Raw genomic sequence first — 23,783 nt, forward strand, 5'->3', positions numbered from 1 at the left:
ATGATACAAAAGTTCCCATTTTTTGTGATCATAAAACTTTGTTTTATTCAGTGTTATTTTCCATATATTAATTCTCAGAGAACCTACGTGTTCAGAACAGAGTGGGTGTAATTCTTGCACCTGACCACTTGATGGTGACATTCAGCCATATTGTAAAATTTTAGACGTCTCAGGAAACACCCCACTATTCATTTTCACTTATTCATTTACTTTAATATGTTGCGGACATGATTTTTCCCATGGTGTTAGACTAAATATTGAATGAAGTAAGCTGTTGTTTGGGGCTATTAAAGCAAAAGCTCTTTATTGATCATTGATGGCAGTAAAATCTATTCATCTGTTTCAACCTGGCTGCAATCTTACATGCATCAGTTTTACATCTTCTGTTAATCAGAGTAACTCTGTCTCCTTCCAGTGACAATATGTAGCCCTGAGCCTCATGAGGCTCCATAATCTCTTTTTTGGTATCACAACAGAATCGATCCGATGTCTGCCAGGATTGCATGTCAGTGTCAGAAATGTTCTGCATGAAGCTCTCTTAGGAATTTATGACATTTTATTATGTCGTTACATTTAGTTGTATGAAGTCATGTAGTATTTTATGTAAAAATGGGCCCAACATTGTACCAAATACAAGCTCACACACACAAACACGCACGCATGCACGCACGCACATACACACACACACACACACACACACACACACACACGCAGGTCTTTCCAGATACACTGTATTTTGGGCTGTCACAGTTCTGTCTCTTCTTCTGCTTACAGAAACACAATTGCTTATAAGATGATAAACAAGATTACCTTTAAATAAAAACACATGTAAATACATCTACCAATGATGATCAAAACACAGTTATTTCTATGACCGCATCAATTCCTGCAGGCTTTGGGAATTGTAGTTTCACAGTGCAGCTCTCAATTAAATAACTGTACAGTGCAAGAAGACCTCAATGAACAGATAAATTAAACATTTTAGATATTTTTGTAGATATTATGTTCTGATTCGTTACAACAATGATCAAATGTTGCACTATTTAAAGTAAGAGAAATCTTCTTTTGCAACCAGAACCACATTCTCATGTCAATGGTTAGTGTTGAAAAACATGTTAAAAAAAAGTATTTGTTAATGAGACACCATAAAGAGTAAAATATCAATGGTTTGTTAAAAGATTTCAGGGAAACCTAATAAATGTATTCATTTTACAGTCAGTCCTCTTTTAAAGGAGGTACAACAAATTTGTCAGTAACTGCAGTTCACATGTGAATCACATGCGGCGGTAGACGTGCAGAACGTTGTTGCACTGCGGGCAGGAATGCTGCACGTCCTTGCAGGCGCTCACGAAGAACGGGATCACAAAGCAAGGCCAACACCTGGACAAGGGGTATGATCAAAAAAGACAAAGCAATAATATAGTAAGACCACTCGATTAAAAAAACAGTTAATTCATCCAAAAGTGTGCAGTCTTTATCTGGATTCTCCATTCTCGTTTAGCACAAAAATCGGATAATGGTCTGTTCTCCCATCTTTCATTTTGGTTTAATAAAAAATATATAAATAAAAACTGAAAAACCAAGTGTATTTTTGGTTTGTTTGTTTTAAACAAGAAAGCAAACTGCCTCTATGTGCATGGACCGAAGGTGTAAAGAAAAGTGCTAAACAAACAGGGAGTGAATCCAGGGGTGGAAATTAAAAAATGTTCTCCACCACCCTCCTGTGGCTGCAAGGGCAGCAGCACTGCTAACCCCGTTGGCTAGAAAAGAATACTTCAACTTATTACTCACCCAACGAAAAACAGTGTTCCAACAATTATCCAAGTGAGCATGCCCAATTTGTATTCGGTTACGCTCACAACGTTGGTCTTACAGTGTGGACACAACATATTTCCAGGAGCCTCAGTTGGTCTCACTTGCATCACCACCACAGGGTTTGCTGTCGATAACACTTTGTTAAAAACTCGCCACTAACTCATGGGTTCTACTGTGCATTCTTAAACTTTATACTAATCTTCAATTAAAAGACACTAACTGAGAAAGTGACTCACCAGGTTGAGTCGCCTGATTTTGCTGTACAACTTGTTGTTGAGCTAAACATATAAAAACATTGAACTTGGAGTTAACTGAATGAACCACGAACTGGTCAAGATTTCAGCACATGTAGGAAAAGAGGCAATGATTGGAGGAAAAAGGGCGAAATTAGGTTGAAATGCAGAATAAACAACACTCAAGATGACTTCTGATCTCTTACCAAACTGAGGAGGTTGTTGATATTGCTGAACAACAGGCTGGGAATATTGCTGGTTCTGCTGAGCAACAGGTTGTTGATACTGCTGGACATCAGGCTGGGGATATTGCTGGTCAGCAGATTGCTGATACTGCTGAGCAACAGGCTGGGGATATTGCTGGTCAGCAGATTGTTGATACTGCTGGACATCAGGCTGGGGATATTGCTGGTCAGCAGATTGTTGATACTGCTGGACATCAGGCTGGGGATATTGCTGGTCAGCAGATTGCTGATACTGCTGGACATCAGGCTGGGGATATTGCTGGTCAGCAGATTGCTGATACTGCTGGACATCAGGCTGGGGATATTGCTGGTCAGCAGATTGTTGATACTGCTGGACATCAGGCTGGGGATATTGCTGGTCAGCAGATTGCTGATACTGCTGGACACCGGGCTGGGGATATTGCTGGTCAGCAGATTGCTGATACTGCTGGACATCAGGCTGGGGATATTGCTGGTCAGCAGATTGCTGATACTGCTGAGCAACAGGCTGGGGATATTGCTGGTCAGCAGATTGTTGATACTGCTGGACATCAGGCTGGGGATATTGCTGGTCAGCAGATTGTTGATACTGCTGAGCAACAGGCTGGGGATATTGCTGGTCAGCAGATTGTTGATACTGCTGGACACCGGGCTGGGGATATTGCTGGTCAGCAGATTGCTGATACTGCTGAGCAACAGGCTGGGGATATTGCTGGTCGGCGGATTTTTCATACTTCTGAGGTTGAGGCTGGCTCACTGGCTGATCAACAGGTGTAGGTGGATTGATGACCACACTTGAGTCCAATGGCGGACCAGGATATGGCGGCGCTGGGATATCGTCGATCTCTGGAATATTTGTAATATCTGGGACATCTGTGGTATCTGGCATATCTGGGAAATCTGGAACGTATGGGATGTCTGGAATAGATGAAAGGCCTTCCCCTTTTTCCATTTTATCTGTCAAAAATGTAAATAAATTATTATTTTTTTTTTAAATATTAAAGCTGTAAAATATTATATGTCTCCATTCGTTACTCTGAGGACTTCCAGTGACGAACCAAAATGTGACACCAAGCTTGTAAAGTGCTAAAGAAGAGAAGATGGAAGAAAAGACTGCACAAAAATTTTTCTGTCAGATTAAAACATTTAAAAGTTATGAAACAGGAAATAAACAACCTTTGATCAACCTTTTGTGACAGGTGAGCTTTGACCTATCAGGGAGGGGTAACATCTCGTATGCTGTAACCAGATGTCTAAAAAGCCAGACACTTTAACCAGAAATCTCCTTTGTGGCGAGGTTTAAACAGGATTTAAATAAATAAATAAAAATACATTCATAAAATACATATGCAGTCATTTTACTCTTTCCACTTTCAGGTTGTTTTTATTGGGTTTGGTTTGTTTCTGTGTTCCTTAATTCCTCTATTATTATATAGATCAGCTATGTTTTGTTTGACCTTGGTTCAGTCCTTTATTAGTTATTTTAGTTTCATCACTATTCTATGTTATTTCTTATTTTGATTAGATTAGTCTTGTTTTGGGCCTTGGAGTATAGTGACACAGGTGGTAAGAGAGGAAGGTTCTAGATTCAATTCCCAGCCCCTGGTCTTTATGCATGGAGTTTGCATGTGTGGCTTCTCTCCAGGTACTCTGGCTTCCTCCCAGAGTCCAAAAACATGACCGTTAGGTTGATTTGTCTCCATAAATCCTCCTTAGGTGTGAGTGTGTGTGTGCATGGTTATTTGTCCTGTCTGACCCTGCGATGGACTGGCGACCCCTCGCCCCCTGTGCCTCTCTCCCCCCACACATGCAATAAATTTGCCAATCAGCCCGGTTCTTTGTTTCAGCAATCAACCCTCCAGTGCCTAAGCTCCTCTCTTTCAGTCACTCCTTGCTGGTTCCTCTCATTACTCCTCTGGTTTCTCCGTACTCTCCTCATGTCTCCTTGCTGATTTATCCCTTGATTTATGTTGCTGCCCTGGACACCTGTGACTTCATAGTTTTAGTCTTCATCATTTGTTTTCATTTAATCTTTTTCATCATCCACTCCATGCCTTCCTGCTTCTGCATTTGCCACCATCATCCACTATGACAACTAAACAAGTTGTTCCCTGCATAGTGTTGTAAAAATAATGTACCCCTTGAAATTGTTTTCAAATTTTCCATGTCCATAAATTTATTTAAAGCTAAAATATAAACTTAGAATTGTTTTTATTAGGGCATAATATAATAAACCACATATTTTTACCATCAAGCAAAACACCTCTTCCCCACAGTTTTCACAGTTCAGCTACTGCAGAGGATTTTACAGTCATTGTTGAAAGCGATGTACACTTACTGACAACATGGAACCTGACAAACCTGTTTACCAAATTCCTGCATCTAAGCACAACGGAAGAATCAAATGGCAGACAAACGTACTACGTATTTAATCAAATTTAATAATTTTACATATTCAGACTTTTTATTTTTCTGTTATTTTTTGTCAAGGTTCAAGCAGTTCCAAAAATAATTCCTTCCTTGGTGTCATTGTACAGTATATCTGGCAATCCTGAATGGTTTACTGCTGGCTGCCCTCAGTTCACACTGTGAGGCTTCTTCTAGTCATTTTAAATATGGAAAGAGGAAACTTAATGTTGCTGTAATAAAAATGCCGTCGGCCGCTTCTAAAATCAAACTGACCAAGATGGCAGGGCTTAAAAAGACAAAGAGCAGGCAGGAGGCTGATATTAAGGCAAACTAGATGCAGCATTTGAAGCATGCTGAAGGTCAGCAAGCTAACACCTAAACACGTCTCATTAAACACACGAGGGAAGGTGAAAACCATTATTATTATTCCTATTAGGATATATTGCTATTGTTGATAATGTTTATATGACACTTCTATTTTATTGTTTTCATGCTTTTGTTGTGCTGTTCTTAAACTTGTGGAGCTATAAAAACAAAAACAAAACAAACCCCTGAGGTCTACAGATATTTATTTGAACATGTTTAACATTTTCTGGCACATTAGCAGTGGATTCGCAATCTGAATGAACTGAGAACTTGCAGCATTGAGCGTCACGGGGAGAAGAAAAGAGGCCAACCTGATTTTGACGACAAAGAAAGGTAAGAATTTGATTTGAAAGAATTTGATTTGAAACCGAAAGAAAAATAAAAGAGGAGAATGAAAAAGGGCAGATAGTTTTACAAGTGTAAATTTACAGGCCTTAGCTTAGTTTTTGTTTCTCTCTACAGTCTGAGACAGAAACCAAGATCTCACATCAAGTTGGGTTTCTTGGAAGTAGTGATCTTCTTCACCTCTAGTTTTCTTTACCAGGCAATGACATGTAAATGCATGCAGTGGGAAAAATAGGACGAATGGAAGACTGGTGTGCACAGGTATGACAACAATGTTGTGACTCCACATAGATAGATGACAGTGTCTTAAAACATGTCGTACAAGAGGGAAATGAGGCTCAAATGTGAATGTGCTTGAATAAGATGAGTTGTAAAAGTTGTGCCTGATGAGCTAACATTTTCTGTGAGCTGAAAATGCTAATGGATTCTGGTTCTACAACTAATGTAACGGGGTAAAATAGAAGTGAAAAACTGAAAGCCGAAAAGGTAGTGTCATTCATATGTAACCAATGAGTTTCTATACACATTCCTCAACACAGCCATTATCTGTTAAATGTCCATTTAAATGTTAAGTCGTGAAAAGCTTGAGTTTTTTGTCATAACTGCTGACACAAAATGATCAATAATAGAGAGTGAGAGTTGTGATGGAAGCCAGAGAGACAGACAGCCAAAGAGGTGAAAACATTCACATTTGGGCCTCGGCAAAAGAAAGTTTTGAAACTTTAAAGACTGATATACCCAGAGTAGGTACACTAACTTGTTTTGATAAAGTAAAGAAGCTCCAACCAAAATCATAGAGACTAGATGCGCAGGAGAAGATGACTGTGACAGAGTTTTTACTAAAGTGAATTCAGATAAAACTGTGTATATCTTTGTGGGGATATAATGCCTGTGGTGTCACCAAAATCAAGTTATGGCCTCTGTTTCTCTCCACTGAAACTCATGGTTCACAGACGACTAAGACAAAGTCAGAAGCTCACATCCCTGTTGGTAAAATGGACAACAGCTGAAAGCTGAAATATATGGACAGACAAATGCTGCCTTACAAGTCCTTTTGTCTGCACACCTCCCCTTGCATTGCCTACCTGTTGACAGTTCATGCCAGGAAGTGGGGTTGACACAAAGCAATAAAAATAAACTGTAAAAACAAACAAGTTGCTAAGCAGGTTTGTGGAGAAAAACTGCAAGCTGTTTTCTCAAAAAAAAAAAAAAAAAATAGATTGGAGTACGCCAGTCACATTTTTTCTCATTATAGAAACATTTAGCAAACAAAAATAATTTTGACAATTCTAACTGACCTAAATCAAGAAAAGCTTGGTCCGTTCTCTTGCTCAAGTCGCCACAGGATCTTCCACCAAGGAAGAAAAGTGAAAGTGGAAGGATCATTTATTTGAAGGTGAGTACTACAATATTTGATTTGACATCTCTTACTGGCTTTATTGTGCGATCTCATTTCCCATGCATGCTTCTTGGAGCACTTCTGGGGTTCGCAGCTGCGCAGAGCTGCTTGTAGTGTAAATAGTGTTGATCAGGAATGCCTTGGAAGGCAGGCTAAATCCGTGTTTAGATGTTCTGATTTTGCAGAACAGTGTTCACGATGCAGGGCTGAAACGACCACCTTGCTGCTGCACGTCCACAACCTCAGCATCTCGACTGTCGAGGTGTTTTGGCCGCACAGAAAGCATCTGTTTTGCCCGAAATATCCTGGAATTACACTCTGTTTCTCTATTGTGAAGGTGGTAAAGCTGCTGCCAACATGTAAAGCAGTGAGTCAGTTTCATTACAATGTGGTGAATGCAAAGACTGTTCATGGGTACAAGTAACAAAAAGGAATTCAACCAAGACAAAAATCCAAAGTAGTCTAAGATTGTGGATCTCGTTGAACCTGTCAAGCTGTTTTTATCAGAAGACCTCCTGTTTGTCCATTGTGATCTGTTTGAAAACTACTGCAAATGCTTCTCCAGTCTGAAAAGCTTCTTTTACCACATAGAATTTGTTAATTTGTAGAGCAAAATTATGGCAATTGCTCTTTCGAAATGACATAAAATGACTGAGACACATGCACTAGAATTATAGTTGTAAAGAAACATAAACTTGCTTTTGCTTTATGTTAAGTGATGACATGCAAAACTGCATTTAATGGGGTAAAAAATCATCTCTATGAATTTGAATATCATTGAAAAGTTAAATTGCTTTTATCTCTCAGTTCAAGGGAAACTGTCACACACAATGATAAGTACGTATAATTCTTGCTTAAAGATTGTTGTCTTCAGAGATGCTTTTAATCTGACAAATAAATCTCATCAGAATATCCCTTCTAATTTACTGAGATGTGTCTGTATCTATAATAAAATCTTGATAGAAGGATACTAGAGGTATTTTTAATTTAAGAAGGCAAAACACAAGGCTATTAACATATATTAATGACACAGTTCACTTCATTCTTAATCTCCATGTTTTAGATTTTCTCACCTACAGATGGATCTGTTGAAGTAGTAAGGAGGATGCACGACGACCAGAACGACCGATTTATCCGTCACGAAGTCATGAATAAATGTAAAACAAACTGTGTTGATGTGTGGGTGGAGCAAGACATCAGGTAGCCAGAAGTATGTAGGACACATGACTTCATTAACAAAATGAGTTGAACTTAAAAATGCAACTACAAGAAACAGACAAAACAACAATAATTTAAAAGACATTGTAACCTAATCAGACCACCCACAACTAGTAAACAATTTGAGGTGACAAAATAAATTATAAAAAAAAAAAATAGGAAACAGAAAGTGAAACTTATTTTTTGTTTTGTTTTTTTTTCTTATGGTTGCTGTTGTTTGTTTCAGAACTAAAAATGTCAACTATGTCTCACCGTCAGAGTTTAAATGGGACCTTCAAAAAATGTAACATTTAGCCCATTGACATTGTGTCCTAGTCAAAGTAAGCAACACATGTTATTTTAAACTGATACCAGTAGGTACTTCAAAACGTCTGACTTTGCACCCAGGTTGATGAGATTTTTTTTCTTTGTTCATTTAATGCCAGTGAAATGGAGGCAAGCAGTCTGAAGCTAAGCTAACAATGCTAAATGGTTGATAGTGTCACACTATCTACCCACCTCTCTTGCAGAAAAACTGAGCTACAAATTGACACTCTTTCTGAAATCTAATTGCAGAAACAGTAATCCTTTTACATTTTTTCATTATTTCTCATTTTCTATCTGAAACAAACTTCTTGGTTAATTGAAAATATTTTCTAATCTCAACCTGGCAGGATGTGAATTATTTGGGGATTAATTAATTACTTTATTTAATAAGCAGTTTATCATTCACGATGAATAAATAAATTGTTTACTTTTTTACTTTTCACAGGTTTGTCGAAGCAGAGAGTTGCGTTTTGTTCTAAGCCTTGGTGCATTGAAGCCCATCACCGTTGGACCAATAGTTTGTAGCTTTCACTAATAGGTATTTTATCAGAACTAATGACAAAGAATCAATTATCATATTTCTTCTTTTTTTCTACTTATTTGCATGGATAAAGAAATAACAAGATTTTTTTTCTTGAAACGTGACACTTATGTAAAGTAATCAGACCAGTTGAAATAAGAAAAATGTGGCATTAAACTGATCTGATTGATGGATGAGTTTATGGGGAAAATGCTGTTACTGAAATTAAACTGACAGGATTTATATGTTATTTGTATTTTAGTGTCAAATTGAATTGTATTTCTACCTTTTACCAATATGTAATGCTGTAATTATTGTGAAGTACTTTGGCCGTGTGAGGTTGCTGTAAATAAGTTTAAGGAGTGAAACATTAGTGATTGGTGGTTCATGATGAGCCGATTATTAGATGTGGTCAGGAGAGCGCACTAGCATGAAGGCGCCAGTGGAGATGAGTCAGGTAGTAATGTCTAGTATATAAACCACAACCTTTATTTTATAAGTAAGTGCTAAGTAAATAAACTTTGAAATGAATTGAACTGAAAAAAAAAACCTATAATGATATTTTAGACCCAATGTTGTGGTTAAACCACAACATTTGCGATATCTTCCACAAGATCCAAGAGGCCAGAGTGGGCGACGTGGTTCTGGCCCTGGTTTGTCTTGCTCTGCTGATCATGTTCATCCGGTGGCATCCGGGCTCTGACCGTGAATCATCAGTCTCCTCCTGATTCCCATGGACAGTCTACTACCTGCACTCTTTCCCTGCTGAGACACACTGCTGTAAAACGTGCATGATGTGGCAAAAACGACTCTGCTCAGATGGCAGCATGTGTTCTTCCATTAATTGTTTGTACCTTTCAGGGGGAGCTCTAACGCTCCCCCAAACCATCACATACGCTGGCTTTTGAACTTTGTGCCGATTACAATCTGGACAGTCCTTTTCAGTCTGGTAGAGTTTTAAAGGGGCAGCATGGTGTGTTTTCCAGTGACATGGTATTTTATAGCGCATTCAAGTAAATATGGTCCATTCTTTTGCTATAAAAATGCCATACATATACCTATGTAAGTAATAAATTTGACTTAATAATTTGGCCCTCTGTCTCTTTAAAAACACCAGCTTTTTCTGAAACTCCACATTCAAGCAGCCATCACCACTGAGCTCCTCTATTAACACTTTAACAATAATTTCACCAGAGTTGGACTGAGATTATAAGTATCTCTTATAATGCGCTCAGCAGATGCGCAGTTCCACCAGGTGTTTGCTAATTGCTGCTTGCTCGAGTGAGAATAATAAATCAGGAACAACAGCAGTAATCATACACATTGACACTGCATTGTCTGTAGGCTTTAAAGATTAGCCGTGGTTTATCCGGGCGTTACATCCTTGTCTTTAGCAGCAAGAAACATAAATCCTGTCTCTTATTGTTCTATAACACCTCCTAGTGGTCACAAATATGCCATGTTTTGGGTTGTTGAATAAAAAACACATAACTGAAAAACATATAGTAGACACCGTATCACTGTATGACATTAACTACTTCAAACTAAATAAATTATTGCAAATAATGAGGATGTAAACGCTGTATAAATGAAAAATTTGCAAAAGAAGTTCAAAAGAAAATACCTCTATTAAGCTGTGTCTTATTAAAAGTCCAACTGAATAAAAACAATTACAACTGGAGTTGCTTACTGTAAGAGTAAATTAGGGAAATAGACTGACGTCTCAGGAGAAATAAATAATTAGAGATGATGAGCTACACCTGCAGAAACCCTGATGCTGGTTGATCTGTGGTTTATCTGCATAGTCGGACTGAGTAACAACTTCTTATCTAAATTCCTGAACAGTATTCTAGGCTGTAGATGGTAGAAAAACCCGAAGCCCCTAACAAACCGAGGTATGAATTGGCACTCTTTTCTTTGACATGCACTTTTCAAAGCTTTGATGAGAGGCTTTCGCCCATCCTATAAAGTGATCTGCTGTCAGTGGAGGCGGATGGTTTGGTTCTGCTGCCAGTTTCTTTTTAAAAAGAAGTCATTTCCACAGTCACCACATGCTTACTCAGGATGCAGAGCTGTTGCAAAGTCGATGACTTGCAGTTTACCGTCTGCCACACAACCGTAACTTTTTGACTTGCAGGTCTCTACTGGCATTATCCGTACAGCCTTCAGCTTTTTCTTTTTCTCATAAAAAAATCTATATATTTGAAATCCACCGGTTTTTAACTTAATTAATTACCTCATTAATTCATTAGGATAGATTTGGATCAACAAAGTGCCATGCCAGTCACTTTTTTTGCATGTAGAAATTGATATATAACATAGCAACACGCTGACATTGTGTCTAAACACCGGAGAGGTTTTATATAAAACTGCTGGAGACGAGTGGTTTAAAAATACCCAATAATGGCTCTTTTTTAAAACCTTCAAGTAAATTAATAGAGGGTTAATTAAACAATTAAGTGTCGAAAGACTTAATCACAAATTTTACTTTGCACGTTATCCAGATTATAGTGGTAGAGGACAATACAGACAACTTGATCCAATCAATTGTCCACACTGGCACAAGGATGGAGGGATTGCTGAATCACCTTTGCCACATGCTTGTTGAAAAGTTTTTGTAAGTTCAAAATAGCAGGAGGAAGGCATGACATGGTTCTGCATAGGTATGAAATGAGAAGCAAGCTGATTCTGAGTTGCATCTGTTTTGATGGGGGGGGGATAAAATGCAGTGAATGATTACTGTTCATTTGAATTTCTGAATTAGCCTGAAGGATTCACCTGAGCATGTCAGGCAGGTGGGTCGAGCAGCGGTTCTTTGAAAGCGTCCCCGGTCGGGTGTGAAGTTAAATGAGGTGGCAAACAACCGCCGAAGGTCACGATTCACACCGTTTGCTGTCGAGGAAACTTCAAATAATGGCCCGTATTTTTCGGGGCGTCTCCTTGGGAACGGTGGGAAGATGACGTGGTTGACGGACCGCGCTGGCCAATGGGAGGCCTCGGACGGCGCAGTTGTGGGCATGGCAACCTTCCTGCGCCGCTTCCCAGTTCAGTTCTGGGTGGAGAGCAGTTTGACGTCCCGCTTCCGCTGCGGCCGAAGAAACGAGAGTTGGATTTTTGTCGAACCCCAGCCGCCGCCGCCGCCGCCGCCGCCGCCATGTCCAACAACAACGCCAGCAGCAACCTGGTGGTCGCCCAGAGAGCCGTGAAGCAGCTCCGGTTAGAGGCCAGCACCCGCAGGATCAAGGTACACACAAACACGGAAGACTTTCCTCCGGAACGTCGAGGCCAAGTTTGGAAACCAGGGGAAAAGTGGGGTTTTGACTAAATTGCTGGTAGTTCAGTAAAAAAAAAAAAAAAAAGCGTCGCTGGAATATCAGTAACTCGCCGCTGCTTCAAAGTTTTGCAGTTAAAGGCGCGCGAGCCGAGCTCTGTGGAAACCAGAGGGCCTGTAGATGAAAACGAAACATTTTAGGTGGCAACCACGGCTCATCCGTCACGGCTGATCCGTGGCCCCGTTGCGTGCAAATATTATGCAAACAAAACAAAAGCAGAGGCGGTAAAACGTCGGCGCAGGGAAAACGAGAAAAGACGAACACAGTCTCGGGTTTATTATGCTGGTCGTGTTTTCACACCCACACCATCTGTCGGGCTCCGCAGGTGTCCCAGGCCGCCACCGAGCTGAAAAACTTCTGCATGCAGAATGCCAGCAAGGACCCCCTCCTCATGGGAGTCCCCTCCAGCGACAACCCCTTCAGACCTCCCAAGTCCTGCTCGCTGTTCTGAGGTAAAGTCCACTTTTAAGAAGCTGAGAGGCGCTTCTCACATTCTGTTTATTGTTTATCGCCCTTCTGTTTCAACGTAGGGCTGGGCGACGTGGCTGGAAACAAATGTCATCATGGCAAGGGTTTCATAAAAGTGGATATCAATGCATATTGATTTGTTTTTCTTTTGTTTTAATCATCTGAAATGCGGCTGAACTGGTGACTTGAACTGTTACAGTTTTTCTCATCTTCTTTCACTCCACTGTTGTTGTGGGTTTTATTATTTATTTATTTTTAAGCAGTTATCAGATATGCAAAGTCTGAAGCGGCCGTGAGTTGACGTCACCAAGCTGAAGCCTTTCCTCTGCCTACATCTCCCTAGATGCTGTGCACTACTGGATCAGAGTTCAGTGAAATGATTGGATATGTGTGGATAGAAAAAGAAAATTAAATGGTTGGATATTCTATTGGCTTGATAATGATCACATGTCTATTGTGATGCATACTGCTATTCATTTATCGCCCAGCCCTCGTCTCAAGGTCTCAGATTGAAGACAGGTTGCTTGAGTCACTGACTAAACAAATTTGTGTATTTACCCGTTAACTTTCTGATTATCTTGGTGTTGAACACTCAAAGGAGTCACTGAATGCTGATCCGTCAGACCTGGTTCAGTGTGAATGCTAAGGTATCTGCCATCTGTAGAGGATCTTGTAAATTAGAATGAGAATCCATCTTCAGCTCACTACTTGTGAATTTTCCCCAATCTCTTGAATGAGGTTTGTTTTTTAGTTCTTTCAATATCGAGATTTGCTGTTGTTCATAAACTTCTTCCTTCCACCCAACTTTACATTAACAAGCAGGCTGAAGAGCCAGCTTCTGTAGCCATTGTCTTCTGTAAATTTCTGTCCTTCTCCCTGATGTCAGTGACTGTCTGTCAGATAACCGTCAGCTCACTGGTTTACCCTCTGATTGTGCTTGGCAGAACATAATATTTCAGTATTAGAATAGAATAAAATATACTTTATTGATCTCCAAGGAGAAATTGCTGATTCATTGACAAGCTTCTCCATCTGAGGCATTAAATATCAATAATACAAATATAACCATATAAGACAAAGTTTATAAAATATATATCTAAGACTGATGAGAGTTCAAAATGACTAAATGTAAATATAAGTGATATATATATTTATTCATTTTTAAATGTGTAAAGATAACTGAGTTCCTGCAAGGGTTACCTTGATGATTAGGAGGAAGATCTGCATTTTCGTAGTGCTATAAAGTTACCCTTTTCTAAAGAAGGTGTGTTTTGGCAAATCAAAAATAAAGCTTGAATTGTTAAAAAGAAAGAAGCAACAATACATTTGTTAAATACCATTTCTGTCCTTTATACTACAGATGAAGGAAAAAAAGAAAACAAGCAACTATTTTTTTTTAAAGCTCAGTTTTATTTTTCCAAAACTAAAATCAGATAGGATGCTTTTGGAAACTTTGAACAGACCTCGATCTACTTTCCCCCAAAAATACACACAGAAACTTCAACTAGTCATGCTAATCCACCTAAAAACTAAATCAAAAACATGAAAAACTCACATTTAGGTCTGATTTATTTGGACGTCCTTTGAGGAGAACTATAAAACCCTGTTGGCCAGTGACAGTTCTCACAGAGCGTTGCATCGCCTCTGCTTCTAATGTAAATAGAGACTGCTCAGAAAAAGGAGGCCTGGTTCTTCCTTTTTGTTTTTGGTTACTGTTCTCAAAGAGAAATCGTAACTGGCTAAAGTCGATATTGAAAGGTCAAAGTTTTACTGGAATCAAATCCAAAATTGTAAAAGGTGCATTTCTGATCTGTCGATAAGCCCGAATCAGGAAAAAGCACAAAAGACTTGCATTGTTTTGCTATTATTTTATATATATATATAAAAAAAACTTCCCCAAGTTGGAAATATGCAGCAGTTCAACATTGTGGTATTTCTGCTCTTTTGCCTTCTATTACAAAACAGGAAATCTCATAAACCACTTTTCTTCCTTCGGTAACCTATGAACAACCTATATGTGAAAGGCATGATGTGGAAAGGCTTAAGCCATCTTTGGGTAAAGTTTAGTAATTACCGTGTTGCAGTAACGGCGCTGGAGATTTCCCTGCTGTCTGCAGAATTATGTGCCAAGCAAAACAGCGAGATATTTTCACTTTGAAGGGATTTGCCCTGTTATGGCAACAGACGTATTAGTGTTCATGATGAAACAAGACTGGAACACCACAGTCGGACTGAATCATATTAATCGTCTGATTTTCTCTGCTCTCTTCCAGCAGCAGAAGGAACATGAAGGATTCCTCGCCTGTCAAAGCTTCACTTCACCTCTCGTCTGCGTCATCGTAGACTTGCTCTGCAGCTCTTCACGGGGAGGAGGGAGGGAGGTTAAGAGGAGGAAACGCACTCAGTGCTGAAGGTTTTTTGTGGGGTTGATGTTGATCTACTATTTTTATTATTATTTTATTTTTTATTTTTTTGCCAAAACCAATGGTATCATATCTCCCAATCTGTTACACGAAAGCACGGCCAAACTCTTACTTGTTCAACGAACAAGCAGAAGATGTCCTTGACACTAACTTGACTAATGATTAATCTGGTTTTGCCTAAGTGCTCATCTATTTACGGACTGCTGCCGCTGTTTGCTTTTTCAGGCGGTGCCCTTCTGAAGGGCCGGTGGAGGGATATTAAATGTAAATTCGATGCAGGTTCTGTCCCATCTGCATTGTTTTGTGTCGTGTATCTCTGTAAAACATGATGCCCAACGACATTGCTGGCCAACTCACTGTACCGGTGCCTTTTTAAAAAAAAAGAAAAAAGATTGAAGTACTGAAGCGAAAAGTGTCACAGTGAACCTGAGGTACTACAACATGACATACTTTAAATGTTAGAATAAGTGCTGGTTTGTTATTCTTTTGCTTCTTTGTTTCTTTCACTCACCTTTTCGGTGCTTTTGTTGAATCTTTTTATTTAAAATAAAAACACGCAAAGGCCTTGCACTATTTGGATAGTGGTAACAACTTTTAATTTATTTCACATTGCACGAACGCTTGCGTCTGTATCGAAATCCTTCGGTGTTGTTTCGTATTTAATGAGTCGGTCTTCGTTTCTCCACGCTGGAATCAACCAAAAATCTTTCCTGCTGTCGGGTTTTCTGTGCAACGTTTGACTGGTTAGGAAACGACAGAAATGCTGCCTGCAACTTTTTCCATTTTTTTAAGTTGTCACTTTTCTCACTCGTGACTGCTTTTTGACAGTCCTTAAGTCTTGTCTGCGTCGCCGCGTGTATTTTGACGCTTTTCCAATCAAATTATTTGAGTGAAGTTGGACTAAATTGGATTTAAAAGTCGTCATTTTATCGTCGATTGGATCGGCTCTTCGCCGTGGCGGGGAGCTTGCCGGGCCGGATTTGCTTTGTGTCGTCGAATACGAGAAATCTGCACAAAGCCATAAGAATCATTGTTACCTGCCACCTCTATGATTTGTGGTGAATGTAATGTGTTTGTATGAAAGGAAATAAATAAAAAATATATATATACTTGCAACATGTGTGTTTTGCTCTTTTCACCGTTTTGTTAAAATAAACTAATGAAGCACAACTCTTAATGTTCTGAGAATGCATGACACTTCTTCGTGTGTAGTCGTCCGGCCCTGTTAAAATGATTAACGACACACGCTGACTTCATGTCCGGATGTGTTGAATACGCTGACGTCCAGAGAGCCAGCCCAGCGTGTCTCATAACCAGGGTCACGGTCGGTGACCTCTTGTGCTGTTTTTCCACGGCCTGGCCTGCAGCGCGTTCAGGAGGAACCCCGAGTGAGAAGTACAGTAGTAGCGAAAACGAAGCTTTAGAGAAAACCTCTTGCTCAACTGAATCCAAAGCATGCCCTACCTGGTGTGTGTTGTTGGTAATTAGCAGAAGTGCTGTCACCTGGAAATAAAAACAGCCGCAGCTGCGAGCAGGTCTGACCGCTAATGGCTGGAAATATGCACACAGGCGTGTTAACCTGGAATGTATGCATGTGTGCTTTGTTGATCACGTCGCTCTGCTCATAGTTGCTACGTGTTCAGTTCGTAAATGTGAATTTAGATGGCGTACAGATTTGACCAGAGCAAAGATGGTGGAAAACAGGAGCTTTCAGGTTTCATTTGAACTGATCATTTATGTACACATCGGTACCTTTATTCACATTAGCACTGAATATTCTTTGATGTTCCTCTTTTTTTTTCTGTTTTGGTTTATGTGGCTGCAGATTCGTATCTCCAGAGGGACCCAAGCACATCCTGGTGGGCTGACGGACAGGACTGGAAAGAGCAAGGAGATTCCCTCAGGGTGGGTCAAAGAGAGGCTCAACTACCAAGCAAACCACTTGTCCTGTCAAGCTTACTTCCCAGCCTTTAATCTTTTTCTCAGTTTTCTGGTAAACACAATAACACACGTCTGTGAAACAGAAGAAAAATGATGCATAGTTTCTAAACATTGTGGTGCATGTTTGCAAAATTAGCTCACACAAAATGGATGGATGGGTGACATTTGTCAACATACGTTTTTATATCTTGCCACGGATTTTCAAATGGGTTAAGGTCTGGACTTTGACTGAGCCGTTTTAACATATGAATGTGCTTCGACTTAAACTAGGAGGGTCAAATGTTGTATGTCATCGAGTTCTACTTATCTCTGCTTGAAATGATTAAAATCAAAGCAATTTAAAGTTTTACACTTGCATGAGGAGGAGCAGCATGGCGAAAGCTGGAACGCTCCACTTGTGAAAGTAAAATCTGTTGTGCCTCATTTGGACATCGGTTCTGATGCCACACTGCCAGACAAAAAAAAACATAAAAAAAAAAATACAGATGGGTTTTATTTACGGGAATCAGAGTAAAACTGACTGAAAACAAATGCGCCATACTCTCCGTTGGTATATCTCACACAACACTCCCTTGACCCAAACCAAAAAACGTGAAAGGTCAAAGGGTGAGAGGGCTTTTTCATGGAACCGTGTCATCTTACAGGAGCAGCTCAGAGTGACGGATGAGCATGTGGCCAGGCTTCAGGGAGATCTGAGATCTGAGCGTTCAAAAGTAAGCGCAGTACTTTTGAGAGCGATAAGTTCCTGATTGAGTTTACCGTAAGTGTCGCTTTCCTTCCTGTCAGAGTTCTCGTCTGCAGCTGCAGTGCAGCCAACAGGAGGCGGAGCTGAAGCGCAGAGAGATGCTCTGCAGTAGACTGAAGGAGAGGCTCTCCCAGCTGACTGACAGGCACAAAGGGCCATGTGAGACTTCGGAATAATTTCAAACAAATGTACTGAAAATAAGGTTTATCGCGTCGTTTTCTTTTTCCCCCATGCAGCTATAGAAGTAATAAACGTTCCTCCTGGAAGCAGAGGCAAAAGGGAGCAACTCAGCAAATCGGCCCCGTTTACTGCCAGGTATGCAGACGGTTGCTTGTCAAAGGTCGCTGAAGTTTTGGCCTTTTGAGTTGGACCCCTCCTTCAGACTGCAGTCTTCTCTCTTCCTCCCGACAGGCGAGAAGAGGCTGCGCTGCGCCTGATGCTGGAGAGGAGAGAGGCCGAGCTGAGGGAGGCCATGAAGCTGCGCCACAGCCTCACCACGCTGCTGCACGCGCTGCGAGTCGACATGGAGCAGGTCAGAGAAGGTCAAGGTCAAGCCTTTTTAACTACAATTGAAGAAACATGACGTAATGCTAAAAAGTATATCACCTGGAGTGAACACTAATCTTTTTTTGTGGGTTTTTTGTAAGTGGCTGCCACAGTTTTTGGAAGTTACCCAAGATGGAGAGAAAAAGTTGGATGAAACTGAAGCGGCGCTTGGCGAGCACCTGACTGGAGGAGTGGTTCAGAGCTGGAGGCTGGTGCAGAAGAAGCTGCAAAGTGTCTTGTCCGAAGGTGAACGGCCGACGGTAAATCTCGTGAGGCGTTTTGTAACCAAACCAGTCGTCAAAAGCTGCAAGAAAACGATTCTGTCTGCAGGTCAAGCAACTTCTGGTACCGACCACGATAAGCTCATGGCTCAGCTGGAGATCGAGCTGAAAGAAAGTCAGGAGGTGGTCAGATTGCAGCAGCAGCTTCTGCAGGTATCTGCCGCCTTTTTATTGAAACTTTCGGTGAGCTGTGATCAGTTTGATGGAGACCTGCTCTGGCTGCTTGTCTTAGGACAGCCTGGTCTCCACGGTCCCATCCGAACTCTCGGATTCCTATTTTTTGGAGGAGTGGGAACGTCTTCAGATGTCCTGGGCAGAGCTGACTCATCAGAGGAGGACTTTTGAAAGGGAGCGCCAAGCGTTTACCGACGCTGCCATTCGACTGAGCCACGAGGTCAGATGGGGTTGAATTGGGATTATCAGTAATCGGTTATTCTGGTGATTAATCAGATAAAAAAAGCAAGGTACATTCTACAAATTTTTTTCATTTATCATTTATGCCTTTTTATTCAATATTGGAAACATTAAAAGATGCTATTTTTTTAACTAAGAATATTTCATTGCTTAAAATGTAAACTAGGCCACTGTAAATATGGTTTTGGTTAAACTATACTTTCAGATAAAGGTGTTAAACGCAAAATGTGCATTTATTTATTTTTTGTACAGTTTTGTCTAAGTTACTGCTCTGAATATATTTCAGCAAATGGCCTAAATTCTGTTGTTTCAATAATTTGTCTTTTCAGCCATAGATTAAAACCATAGGTGAAATAAAGTGGTTTGATTTGACGTTGCCTGTCAAATCAAGCACTTATTAAACTCATTCTACAAAAGTATGTCTTTTGCCCACAGCGCCGTGATTTTGAGCAACAACGGGGCCTGTTCTTAAAGCAGCAGTATCTGTGTGATTCGCCCTTGTTTCAAAGAGAGGCAACCAACCGGCGGGACAGCAGCGCTTTCGGTGAGCGCTTTTGGGAATCATGAGCGAGGGACTGGGTGACGGTGCAGACTGAGACGTTTGACTCTGTGTACTTGTATGTTTTGTGTTCGGCACATTCGTTTCACCTTCCAAATGTCTGTGGTGCAGATTTCTCTGGTGTGGGAGGAGCCAACTTATCCGGCTGTCTTCCCCTCAGTCCGTCACCCCGCGGCTCTGGGAACGTTGCTGCTCATGGATTACATGAGGGAAGGGTCAGAGTTCAAACGCCCAGCACACCTCAGCTGTACTCCGCTCTCAATCTGTCATACAATAACCAGTTAGTGTTACCACAAAGTCTGTCAAAATTTAATGTGCAGTGCTTTACAGAGGTGTTAATGTATCATTTGAAGTTTTTTTTTTTTTTTTTACGACCTCAAGGTCTTTAGTTAGAATGTGAAAAAGTTCAAATGTACAAATTCTACTGCAAAACATTGTTTTGAGTTCCTGTGATGCGGGGGCTCTATCTTGCCCCAACCGTCTCCTGACCAACTAGCTGTGCAAAAGGTTTCTCAATTGAAGGATTTAAAGAGTTTTGCTTCATGAAACTATCTGGCAAAGTTCAAATCTTCATCTGGTTGAATGATGTCCTTCTTCTGCAGGTCCAGGGAAGCTGATCGCCGCTCAGAGACGCGGGAGGGCGGCGTTGACAGGAGACCTCACACAGCCTGGCCTTCAGTTTTGAGCTGGTCGTGATTCAAAGTGCTGCAGTTAAAGCACATTCCACCTGCAGTATTTGTCTTTTTAACAAATTTAATAAAAGCATTTATTTTGTCTTAAAGTCTGGTTGTCGATCATGATTCACTGCCGGCTGATGTTTTGAGACATTCACTGAATATCACTAAAAGCAGGGGCGCTGCCAGGAATCCTGGGGCCCATGCCCAAAAATTGAATTGGGGCCCTCCCTGCACAGCTGCTGTTACAATGTTTTGAGTCTGACTTATCGAAAGTGTCTCAATTTTAAAGGTTTGCAACGGCCTTGCTTTCTTTGGTTAAATACTGATTCTAGCACAAGATTTACTGCTCATGAATTTTACATGGAGCCAACATACAGTATGCAAGTAGGTTGCTTAAATTTGTTTTATAGTTTGAGATGACTGAAATATCTCTCCACCAGCAAGTCATAGGCAACATGCAAAATATACATGAAGCAACCCAAGTTGCATTTTATTCAAACTGCAGTAAATAACTTTAATAAAATATTTTCTCCATACATGTTAAAACTGTCACTATGTTGTGACAGATTGAGACACATAATCTGTGAAAACAATCAGTCTTTGTGTTCCACTGCTATTACTGGCTAAATTAATGCAACGTTTTGACCAAAACAACCAATTAGAACCAGGAGGAGGGTCTTAGTGCTGTCAATCATCCTCATTACTAACTGTTGATGGTAAAAAAATATTATTACAGGAAAAATGTTTATCTACTGTCATAGGCTGCATTAGCTGCTGCGTAGGGATGAGCAGCAACATGAGATTGTGATTGACAGCACTAAAACTCTCCTGTCTCTGATTAGCTGTTTCTAGATAACACTGGGAGAAGGCAGAGGAAATAATGTTTCACTGATCATCTCGATATCATACTGTCATAACATAATGACAGCTTTAACAAATATGTTAAAAATTATATGTTACTGCAGCTTTAATTTCACTCAGGAGAGGACGGGTCATTGTCATCACTTCCCCCGCCCAGGCTGCGCCCCTGACTAAAAGTAAAAGTCGTCTCCTGACCGAGGCCATCCGGTCTCATGGCTGCTTTCTGACGTTTGATTTCCAACTTAAATTCAAAAGCAAAACAAACAATTACCCAGTCTCAATCTGGAAGGACACAAAGTGCTATTTTTATTTCCATATCATGCAGATTGCATGAATGCTATCTTCTGACAATACCCGACTAGCAGTGGATCAACACACAGAGGGAATATCAATAAAAGGCAACGAACAAATGTTTAAAGGGCAAATACAGTGGGAATATTTTCTTAACGCTAGAACTTTTTAGAATCCCATACAAGAAATAAACTCGTCCCAGTGAAGCCTGTTCACTGGGACATTGTAAGGGACATGTGGATTTAGGCCCGTCTCGGTTGGGGGTCAGGGAGAAAATCATCCATCCTGGGAGCACAACGTCCTGTACTTCCGCATAGTGATTCAGACACGACTTCCATCAGCGAATCAATTTTCTTGCCCACAAAAAGTGTTTTAATTTGTAGAGTTATTACGTGGATACTTAAAAGAACGAGGACATAAAGCACTTTTTGCAGGAGAGAGAAATGATAATGAGCCGTGGAAGTAAAAACAAACGAAAAATATTAATAAACACGTGTCCTCGCGCGGCAGGAAGAACCGGGGCGTCGCGTGGGGTCCGCTGCGATTGGAGGACGGTTGAGAGGCTCGCGCGTGTTGTGCTTGAGCTCTCCTGATTGGCCGGCTGGCCCTCCTGGAGACTCGTGTGCCTAATTAGCGATCGCAGGTGTCTGAGCGCACCCAGGTGCAATTTTTCTGTGTCGCGACTTTCTGCTTTAAACAAAAAGAAAAAAGAAAGAAAGAAAGAAAGCAACTCGATCGCCAGGCAGTCGAGAAAACAAACCCAGGGAAGGAGACAGAATGAACGGCCTGGTGCTGGGGCTCTTTCACCACCTGCCGCGCTTCATGGAGTCAAACAGCAAAAGTTTTCAGCCCTGGAGGGACTACATGGGACTGTCGGACACGGTCAGAGAGATCCTGCGTCGGAACAGCACCGGGGATCCCGTCCTGCCGGATCTCAAAGCGCGTCGCTCCCGACTCGATCATTTCGGCGGAACTTTGGCGTCGATGCGCCTGAGCGCGGAGTCCTGCGACTCCCTGCTGTCCGGCTCCGCGGTTGCGCTGCACCAGGAGGATGCGCTGCGGTCCGCACCGGAATCAGCCGGCGCCGATCCGCCGCAGACGCCGCCTGGTTCCGGGTGTCGCCCCAGGGAGCGCAGGAGTACCCCGGGTCGCTTCGGGGCTCCGGCTCCTGAGCCGCCCTCGTCCAAGTTCTGCAGCTTTTGCAAACACAACGGCGAGTCCGAGCTGGTCTACGGATCCCACTGGCTGAAGAACCAGGCTGGAGAGGTTCTGTGTCCCTACCTGCGCCAGTACGTGTGTCCACTGTGCGGCGCCACGGGGGCCAGAGCCCACACCAAGCGATTCTGTCCCAGAGTGGACAGCTCCTACAGCTCGGTGTACACCAAGACCAGGCGCTGATTTAACAGGTGGCCTTGAGACCCTAAACAGAAAGAAGCTTCTCCTTTCCCCCTCTTTCTCTGTGTGCATTTTAATTATTATAATAAGTCGATATAAGTGTGGCTTTTACTTTTGTGTGTTGCTTGCTTTGTGTTCTTATTTGCATGCTTTTCTTCTTCTTTTTTTAATGCATGTTTTCTGTTTGGAGTCATTTAATTTAAACTCTTGTCTGTTTTGAAATTTGGACTAACTCAAAAAAAAAGAGAGAGAGAGAATGAGAGAGAGAGAGAGAGACGACTTGGGAGGAGAGAGAGAGAAAAAAAGGAAATGTTTGCATTTTTTTGGGTTGAATACTTTTACAACATGGTCAACACATGTCCTGGTTCACATACATTTTACCAAATGCATTGACGGACTATAACGAAATCAGCAGTCTGGGAGAACTTCCATCTTCACCAATATTACCTTTTTCTACAGTATGTTTACATAATGTGACCATGTCGGCATTTTAAGCTTTTAATGGGGCACCTTCTCTTCTGTGTACCAGATTCTGGGAGCATGTTTTATTTGGAATACTTCCCATTTATGCCACTGTAACTCATGTAAAGTTTGAAAATATTTTTGTGGTTCCAGTTATAAACAAGTGGCTAAACTTAAAGTTGCAATTTTTTATTTAATTTTTTTCATTTTCATTGCTGGTGTAGTGACCGACACCTGAAATCTTCCACATACTTTTAAAGCAATAAGTAGTTGTTGCTTTGAAAATGCAGATCACAAGGAAGCATCAGCGCGCGTTCAGAACCTTGTTACGTTATGATCTTAGATTGTTTGTCCGAACGCCTGGCATACACTTTCATTTATGACGAGCAAGGTAAAATGGTGGTAAATGTGTGAAAGGTAAAGCAGATGTTTTATGTCAAAAATATTGCATATGGAAGTTGAATGCAAGAGGCTTCTCTGAACTGGGGAGAGTTTTTAATTTTTCTTTTAATCAACTGGGGCTGTTTCATTTTTACACAGCATCTGGTAAGTA

The 23,783-nt window shown here is 41.0% G+C and overlaps 4 protein-coding genes across 6 annotated transcripts; 3 read left to right on the top strand and 1 right to left on the bottom strand.

Moving 5' to 3' along the window:
• Nucleotides 1-538: 538 nt before the first annotated feature.
• Nucleotides 539-11,728, bottom strand: LOC129366995 (uncharacterized). The gene is made up of 5 exons (XM_055041170.1): nucleotides 11,614-11,728; nucleotides 2,255-3,229; nucleotides 2,052-2,093; nucleotides 1,792-1,939; nucleotides 539-1,380 (listed from the first exon to the last, which is right to left on the bottom strand). Exons 2-5 carry the CDS (start codon nucleotides 3,222-3,224, stop codon nucleotides 1,275-1,277), a joined length of 1,266 nt encoding a protein of 421 aa, XP_054897145.1. The 5' UTR covers nucleotides 3,225-3,229; nucleotides 11,614-11,728; the 3' UTR covers nucleotides 539-1,274.
• Nucleotides 11,729-11,855: 127 nt separating this feature from the next.
• Nucleotides 11,856-16,174, top strand: si:ch211-286b5.5 (uncharacterized protein LOC100003596 homolog). 2 transcript variants are annotated; one of them, XM_055041172.1, is made up of 3 exons: nucleotides 11,856-12,079; nucleotides 12,493-12,619; nucleotides 14,909-16,174. In XM_055041172.1, exons 1-2 carry the CDS (start codon nucleotides 11,990-11,992, stop codon nucleotides 12,616-12,618), a joined length of 216 nt encoding a protein of 71 aa, XP_054897147.1. In that variant the 5' UTR covers nucleotides 11,856-11,989; the 3' UTR covers nucleotide 12,619; nucleotides 14,909-16,174. The 2 variants fall into 2 exon arrangements, with proteins under 2 accessions (XP_054897147.1, XP_054897146.1); XM_055041171.1 differs by having other exon boundaries at nucleotides 11,857-12,079; nucleotides 14,912-16,174.
• Nucleotides 16,175-16,630: 456 nt separating this feature from the next.
• si:ch211-286b5.4 (afadin- and alpha-actinin-binding protein) lies at nucleotides 16,631-20,251 on the top strand. 2 transcript variants are annotated; one of them, XM_055041442.1, is made up of 12 exons: nucleotides 16,631-16,772; nucleotides 16,884-16,963; nucleotides 17,644-17,712; nucleotides 17,786-17,903; nucleotides 17,981-18,059; nucleotides 18,156-18,276; nucleotides 18,392-18,536; nucleotides 18,621-18,724; nucleotides 18,804-18,965; nucleotides 19,421-19,529; nucleotides 19,656-19,824; nucleotides 20,147-20,251. In XM_055041442.1, exons 1-12 carry the CDS (start codon nucleotides 16,721-16,723, stop codon nucleotides 20,238-20,240), a joined length of 1,302 nt encoding a protein of 433 aa, XP_054897417.1. In that variant the 5' UTR covers nucleotides 16,631-16,720; the 3' UTR covers nucleotides 20,241-20,251. The 2 variants fall into 2 exon arrangements, with proteins under 2 accessions (XP_054897417.1, XP_054897418.1); XM_055041443.1 differs by having other exon boundaries at nucleotides 18,404-18,536.
• Nucleotides 20,252-22,017: 1,766 nt separating this feature from the next.
• nanos3 (nanos homolog 3) lies at nucleotides 22,018-23,408 on the top strand. Its single transcript, XM_055041343.1, has one exon. The coding sequence runs from the start codon at nucleotides 22,151-22,153 to the stop codon at nucleotides 22,769-22,771; it is 621 nt and encodes a 206-aa protein (XP_054897318.1). The 5' UTR covers nucleotides 22,018-22,150; the 3' UTR covers nucleotides 22,772-23,408.
• The last annotated feature ends 375 nt before the right edge of the window (nucleotides 23,409-23,783 follow it).

This window comes from Poeciliopsis prolifica, unplaced genomic scaffold (assembly GCF_027474105.1).
Source record: "Poeciliopsis prolifica strain line A6 unplaced genomic scaffold, Auburn_PproV2 SCAFFOLD016, whole genome shotgun sequence".
In the NCBI taxonomy this organism is placed as follows: Eukaryota; Metazoa; Chordata; class Actinopteri; order Cyprinodontiformes; family Poeciliidae; genus Poeciliopsis; species Poeciliopsis prolifica.

What these genes read in the sequence shown, in the direction of transcription:
- LOC129366995 (XM_055041170.1), bottom strand. Translation starts at nt 3,224, where the DNA reads ATGGAAAAAGGGGAAGGCCTTTCATCTATTCCAGACATCCCATACGTT. An exon ending in AAATCAGGCGACTCAACCTG is followed by an intron (nt 1,940 to 2,051) that starts GTGAGTCACTTT and finishes TGTTATCGACAG; the next exon opens with CAAACCCTGTGGTGGTGATG. An exon ending in GGAACACTGTTTTTCGTTGG is followed by an intron (nt 1,381 to 1,791) that starts GTGAGTAATAAG and finishes CCCCTTGTCCAG; the next exon opens with GTGTTGGCCTTGCTTTGTGA.
- si:ch211-286b5.5 (XM_055041172.1), top strand. Translation starts at nt 11,990, where the DNA reads ATGTCCAACAACAACGCCAGCAGCAACCTGGTGGTCGCCCAGAGAGCC. An exon ending in CCAGCACCCGCAGGATCAAG is followed by an intron (nt 12,080 to 12,492) that starts GTACACACAAAC and finishes CGGGCTCCGCAG; the next exon opens with GTGTCCCAGGCCGCCACCGA.
- si:ch211-286b5.4 (XM_055041442.1), top strand. Translation starts at nt 16,721, where the DNA reads ATGGCGTACAGATTTGACCAGAGCAAAGATGGTGGAAAACAGGAGCTT. An exon ending in TGGAAAACAGGAGCTTTCAG is followed by an intron (nt 16,773 to 16,883) that starts GTTTCATTTGAA and finishes ATGTGGCTGCAG; the next exon opens with ATTCGTATCTCCAGAGGGAC. An exon ending in CCATTCGACTGAGCCACGAG is followed by an intron (nt 18,966 to 19,420) that starts GTCAGATGGGGT and finishes TTTTGCCCACAG; the next exon opens with CGCCGTGATTTTGAGCAACA.
- nanos3 (XM_055041343.1), top strand. Translation starts at nt 22,151, where the DNA reads ATGAACGGCCTGGTGCTGGGGCTCTTTCACCACCTGCCGCGCTTCATG.